The 6358-nt window shown below is 41.6% G+C and overlaps 1 protein-coding gene across 1 annotated transcript; it reads left to right on the top strand.

The window, feature by feature from the left end:
- Positions 1–403: 403 nt before the first annotated feature.
- cav2 (caveolin 2) lies at positions 404–4586 on the top strand. Its single transcript, XM_079500919.1, has 3 exons — positions 404–683; positions 1112–1299; positions 3405–4586. Exons 1-3 carry the CDS (start codon positions 522–524, stop codon positions 3553–3555), a joined length of 501 nt encoding a protein of 166 aa, XP_079357045.1. The 5' UTR covers positions 404–521; the 3' UTR covers positions 3556–4586.
- Positions 4587–6358: the final 1772 nt, after the last annotated feature.

Genomic DNA, 6358 nt, shown 5'->3' on the forward strand with positions numbered 1-6358 from the left:
AATGTAACCATTCAAACTGCAATCCATACTACTTTCACTTTAGGATTACAGCTCATCTGATCTCTGATCTTAAAAAAATAGTTCTCAGGTGTGAGAGAACTAGAGAACCTATAATTAACAAAAAATGCACTGCACAGCTGAGCTGAGTTCAGCTCAGTTCACTCTTCCTTGACTAAAATGAGCCACCAGTGGACCACCACTAGTTATCAAACATCATCAGCATTCAGCACTATTATGGTTGTCATCGTTGTTCACTGTGAAACGGATCTGGGGACATGGCTGCATGGGCTGCATGGGACGTGAGTGACTGTGTGTATCTCTTGTTGTGACTCCTCTGCCCCCCGCTGTGGTGCTTTCCGCACGGGGCGTGGGTCTGGCTCAGTGCGCTCGGCGCACAGCGCAGCGCACCGGAGGCAGGCTGACTGACTGATCGAGATCCCAGACTGTCCCAGCGCCGTCCGTCCGTCCGTCCGTCTGTCTGTCCGTCTGTCTGTCTGCTGAGCGAGAACTGCGTGAACAACATGGGTCTCGAAAAGGAGAGATTCGACACGAGCGTAATTATGGACGAGGACGAGTTCAACAGGTCGATAGAACCGATCCTATCCAAGAAAGAAAAGGTGTACTACACCACGACGACGTCTCCCCCGGACCGGGATCCGAATGATATCAACGCGCACTTGAAGGTAACCAATAAAGCAATATGACAGCATGCCGTGCGCAATTTGGCCACAATGGATGTTTAAACGTGAAACTAGGCTATATAATTAGCCTATAGTTCCTTCCGTAACCACTAGAGTTAATGCCTAATATGGTTGTTTTACAAAGTAGACTACAAACAACACTTTTCTGGCGGGGTTAACATTTACAATCCTGTACTGTGTCGTATTATATACCTGGAAGCTGCAGCCTGCGCGCACTCGTTCGCGTTCCACCGATCCATCATTTCCAGAGCGACAAAACAATCAGCCCTACACAATAAATTAACCGACTACACAATTAACAAAGGTTTCTGCTCTCTCTCTCTCTCTCTCTCTCTCTCTCTCTCTGTGTGTGTGTGTGTGTGTGTGTGTGTGTGTGTGTGTGTGTGTGTGTTATTATTTCTGCCCCACAGGTTGGTTTTGACGACGTTATCGCGGAGCCCAGCTCGGCACACAGTTTCGACAGAGTGTGGATAGGAAGCCATGCCGTCTTTGAGCTGGTGAAATACGTCTTCTACCGACTACTGACCACGCTCCTGGCCGTGCCCATGGCCTTCATCTTGGGACTTGTATTCGGGGTGCTCAGCTGTGTTCACATTTGGTACGACGTTTTGAACTTGCAGTTGTTCGACTGCTTCAATCTGAACACACACATGCTACTGTTTACATACAGCTATAAGCCTGCCCTGCACACTATCACTTTGTTTCAGTGTTTGAACAGACGCCACCTTTTTCCATTACCTTCTTTTCAATTATATTTATTCTGGCCCTTTTGACCCCCTGACATATAAGTTATTTTTATTTATATAGTTTTCCACACTTGCACACTCAAAATACACCACGGTTGCTTCATGTGTTTTCATTATTATCTCATAGCTTGTCTTTTGCATAGGCTACGTACATCTCCCAAATTGAACCAGGTACTTTCCAGGTTTGCAGGCAGAAACCATGCAAACATGTCAATTGAACACCCACTGAAACAACATCAAAACTATATATGCCCAAAGTGCCCATGGCAGCACATTATGGAAAGTTAGGAAGAATGACTTACACTTAGTGGGGAAAAAGCCCTCATATTCTCAGCCACTCAGCCAGATCACTTTCGGTCTAGTTGGACTGTGGTCCATAGCTCTAATGCCTTCATTATAGAGCTATGCTACTCTACTCGCATGAAATGCAGACCAGCCTCGTCTGTAGCAAAAATAAACAGAATGTTTTTGCTACTCACCAATACAATGGCGGCTTGTGTTATTAGAAAGCCTATATACTTTCCTTAGTGGACGCACTCTGAGCCCCCCACCACATATAAAATGCAGGACAGGGATTCTTTTTTTCACCGGAAGGAAAAATCATGTCTATGGGGTTTTCTCTTGGCAATAATGGTAGAGGGCGCAGTGGAGTAAAAAAATATCCCTTTCTGGCCCAAAAGTGCATTTTATACGTGTGGTGGGGGGGCTCAGAGTGCGTCCACTAAGGAAAGTAGCCTATACGCTTTCTAATAACACAAGCCACCTTTGTATTGGTGAGTAGCAAAAACGTTATTTTTATTTTCGCTACAGACGAGAGGCTGGTCTGCATTTCATGTGAGCGCAGGAAGAGAAGCTCTAATTAGAGCTATGGACCAGAGCTAGTTGGACTGTAGCAGCAGCTCAAGCCTATTTTGAGAGGAGAGTGGGACATTCTTGAGATAGGAAGAGTGCGAAACTTAGGCATTTCGTAATTACTTATATGTGACCTTTATCCCTGACACTCTTAAGCGAGGTTTTGGACTCAGTCGAGTGCTGATTACTAACCGGGTTCATCAATAGAGTAATTGTGTTTTTGCTTGGGCAGATAAAGAGATGGCCACTCATCTCTGATCAATATATTACAGTATATGGAATGTTAGGGATAGAAATTTCACGTACCCTTTCACAATAGCTGCCTTTCAATGGGTCTGCATGTGCTTGTTCTTATTTCATGTGATAACATTGTGCATGTATTTGTGGCAAAGTGCAATGGTGACCTCTCCAAAAACTTTTGAGTTATGATGAAAATGTTCAACTCTTTCTGGGAAAAATCCCTTTTGTTAAATGAAAGTGCCACATACCAAGTGGTACCGGCCCCTCCTTACTTCTGATTTTTTTCTCCCATATTTAGTCTAGTGGGCTCACATTAATGCTTTTTCTTCTTGTTGGCACTCCACACACTGTCATGGTGAAAACTCTTGCAACATTTCTATCTAGATACTAAGGTCAATGTCATTGGTGACAAATGACAACACAGAGAAGAGAGAGACCCTGGCTTTAGATTCAGAATTTGAGGGTATAAACAAACTCTTTACAGAATATCTTCCTATAATCACTACAAATTAAGCATGGTCGTTCTTCAAGATCTTTCTAGAGACTCAAAGGTCTAAATGGGTTAACCCATTTTGAGATCAGATTCTAAAAATGTCTTCTACATCTTGACAGTTTTCTGAAAAAGCTATGTTTCTATGTCAGTCGTTCTTCGATTTTTCAAAAATAGCAGACCTACAAGCTCGTAGCGTGCCACTCGGTGGCGCGCTATGAGCTTGTAGATCTGCTATTTTTCAATAGCTAAAGCATAACATAATGCTAACACCAAAATGGGTTAAGATATTTTAAATGGATCCTTTTCCAGTGATGGATGCAGATGAGATGATGCATGTTACTGATGAACCTGTGACCCTTTCTTTCTCTCCAGGATCGCGATGCCGGTGATCCAGAGCTGTATGATGGCCTTACCGTCGGTCAAGGTCGTATGGAGAAGTCTGACGGACACCTTTATAGCTCCCTGCTACCACAGCGCTGGCAAAATACTGTCCTCTGTTCACGTCGAGACCACACACAACTGACACTGGCACCTCTGTCCATGGGAGAAATATATAGGAAAGATCAGCGTATAAAAAAAAGAGGGTTGAGTTTGAGTGGGGGTGATGAAAGTATAGCGCTTTCAGAAATGCTAACATTTGAATATAGCTGGTAGATTTCCGGTATAAAGTGGCAAAGCTGTTAAAACTGAGATGCATTGAAGATTTAAGTGGCCAAAATTGGCCACAGACAACATACAGTAGGACGCGTAGCTTTAGAAATGTGACCATGATTAAGAGTTAGTATACTTCAGAGTTACTTAAACGTTATTTGACCTTACGTGACCAAAATAAATTCTCGTCATTCCATTATTTTATGCCTGAAAGAAGGTGGATTGAGCACCGGAGTACAACAGGGTTTATCTTTTTTTACTGTTAAGGCTGTTTGAGATGTAACAATTTATTTTTGCAGCCCCTGCTTTTCATGCTGTGTTGTGTATATATTGCAAGGCATTCAGCTAGAGGTTGATTGTAATGAGAAAAGATGTAATATGTAGCTGGTGGACACCACCAAACATATAATATATACTGTATATAGGTGCCAAGATGCAGTTTATTGCACACCTTATTGCCAGCTTATTTAATCATTGACTCTCTTTTGATGCTGCTCTGTTGATCTATAGCACTAGCAGTGCATTGGAAATAATTTTGGGCATTTTGTTTTGTATACATGAAGAGAGCTGAATGCAGTTTAGGGCATGAATGGTGTCATGTCGTCTTAATACAGGCTAATTTAATGTATGACCTGCGCTACCAAAAATGCTGTATTTCACTTGAGCTCAAATGGGTTTTTGGCAGATTACATTAAAAGAATGTCTTGGATTTAATAATGTTGTTATCACTGCACAGAAAGAAATGTATGACCAATGTATTTTGCTATATAGGTAAACACGTGTGTTAGCAGCAGGTGTCTTTCCCCTTAAAAGAGTGACAAGTAGATGCATGATGTTTAAGACAGAGCTATGTGCTTCCACTGCTATCGTCAAAGACAGGACATAAAGCAAAGATTAGCAACACACCGTGTCAAGTTGCCTTTTTTATTTTGGATCATCAGGCAGAACATGTTTCAACAACAATCCATCATTAGAGTATGCACACTTGCATACAAAAAGAAAAAAGTAAATTGAGGACATTTCTTGCTAATCTTCCCTTTATTCATGTTATTGCCTTGTTGTTATTCCAGTTGATTTGAGACTAATGGATAGACATAAGCTTTAGCATAATGGAGTCAGTACTGTGGGCTCAGTACTGTGGGGAGGATATGGAACGCATGTAAAAAATAAGTTTGAATATGTGATAAGAAATGTAATATGGGAATAATGTTTAATGTGGAGTTCAGTTCACTTGAATAACGACAGGTGAAAGCCTAACTCCTTCCCAACCTGGAAGGCTTGATTGAGGTACATGTTATAGAAATGTCTTTTTTTATCTAAAGTAATATGCTGCATGCTTCATTATTTAACCACAATTGATAAACTGACAGTCACTGACAAGGCTTGATAGACCTCAGTCAAGTACCAACAATACAGTTATTATGCTTTTTTATGAGCTGTATCACTGCTAGCGAACCAATATGCTATGTAACTAAAGCAGAGAGCATTGTCTAGGACAGACTGCTGTCTTAATTGTAACAAGGAGATACAATTTGCCCCTCTTTGTTGAAACTTGACCAGGTACAAGCGTACAGAATTATTCCCATGTATGTCCATCTGCTGTAGCTCTTCTAGATAAGTAAGGAGTAAAGTAGCCTCGGAAACCCAGACGTAGGAGTAAAGTAAACAGATTTGTTATCCAAACCGGAGAATGCCACTATAGTTTGGCTCCTGACACAACCAAAGTCACATTAGACTTGATGTTTTCCCACCGACAGCAGAGCCCAATGGTTCTGTCAGTCTGCTATTTGGTTATACAGTGGAATGCTTCATTTATAGACCACCTCTATATGACGAAGTGTACACATTTTCACTGACTTGTGGAGGTTGTGCAATAGAACAGGTGTGCTCGAGATTAGTTTTACACACCCTCAAGTCAGATCTGCAAATGAAGCCGCAGGGTTTTGTTACAAAAGATATGTATCATGCTAGGAATCAATCAATCAAAAGTTTATCATTCAAAATAATGTATATAAAGTCAGAGAATCCAATCGATTTTGTCATAGGCTATATATTATGTATATTTTTTAAAGAAACTACCATCATATGTTTGAATAGCATATTATTTTCTTCCAAGTTTTATATGACCCCACACCACAAATGTATTTTCTGAACAAATCTTATACAAACCAAAACCAGAAAAATAAAATCGTTCTTCCCGATCAGATAAAAGGTGGAGGTGTTATTCTTCTCTTTATGCGTCTGTTTTGGTTCTGTCAGTGTGGCTGAGCACAGCAGCAGAGCTGTGATGTGTAGCTATGTGCCAGAACTGACTCGTAAATCACTACATCAGCAGGGATTGTGGTTTGGGAATAATATGGAACAAGACCCGGGGGCTTACTGATAAAGCTATACAGGCCTGCACAGCATTCTATACCTGCCGCACTTAACTCTATGGATTCTCTTTAGTTTAGGACAGCGGTTTTCAACCAGTGGTCCGGGGACCACCAGTGGTCCTTGAGGGGGTTCCAGGTGGTCCCCATCAGCTAAATGACGGAGAGTTGGTAACGAAATGGACCCTTATATAGATATTTAACTCTTGAGAGTGTACAATGAAACCAAATGGACCCTTACCAGAGGCATATCTACAATAAGGCGAGGACTGTCCAGATCCATTTTCTGCCTGGCCAAAATCC

This window comes from Electrona antarctica, assembly GCF_951216825.1.
Source record: "Electrona antarctica genome assembly, chromosome: 5".
NCBI classification, from domain to species: domain Eukaryota; kingdom Metazoa; phylum Chordata; class Actinopteri; order Myctophiformes; family Myctophidae; genus Electrona; species Electrona antarctica.

What these genes read in the sequence shown, in the direction of transcription:
- cav2 (XM_079500919.1), top strand. Translation starts at nt 522, where the DNA reads ATGGGTCTCGAAAAGGAGAGATTCGACACGAGCGTAATTATGGACGAG. An exon ending in ATATCAACGCGCACTTGAAG is followed by an intron (nt 684 to 1,111) that starts GTAACCAATAAA and finishes TCTGCCCCACAG; the next exon opens with GTTGGTTTTGACGACGTTAT. An exon ending in CTCAGCTGTGTTCACATTTG is followed by an intron (nt 1,300 to 3,404) that starts GTACGACGTTTT and finishes CTTTCTCTCCAG; the next exon opens with GATCGCGATGCCGGTGATCC.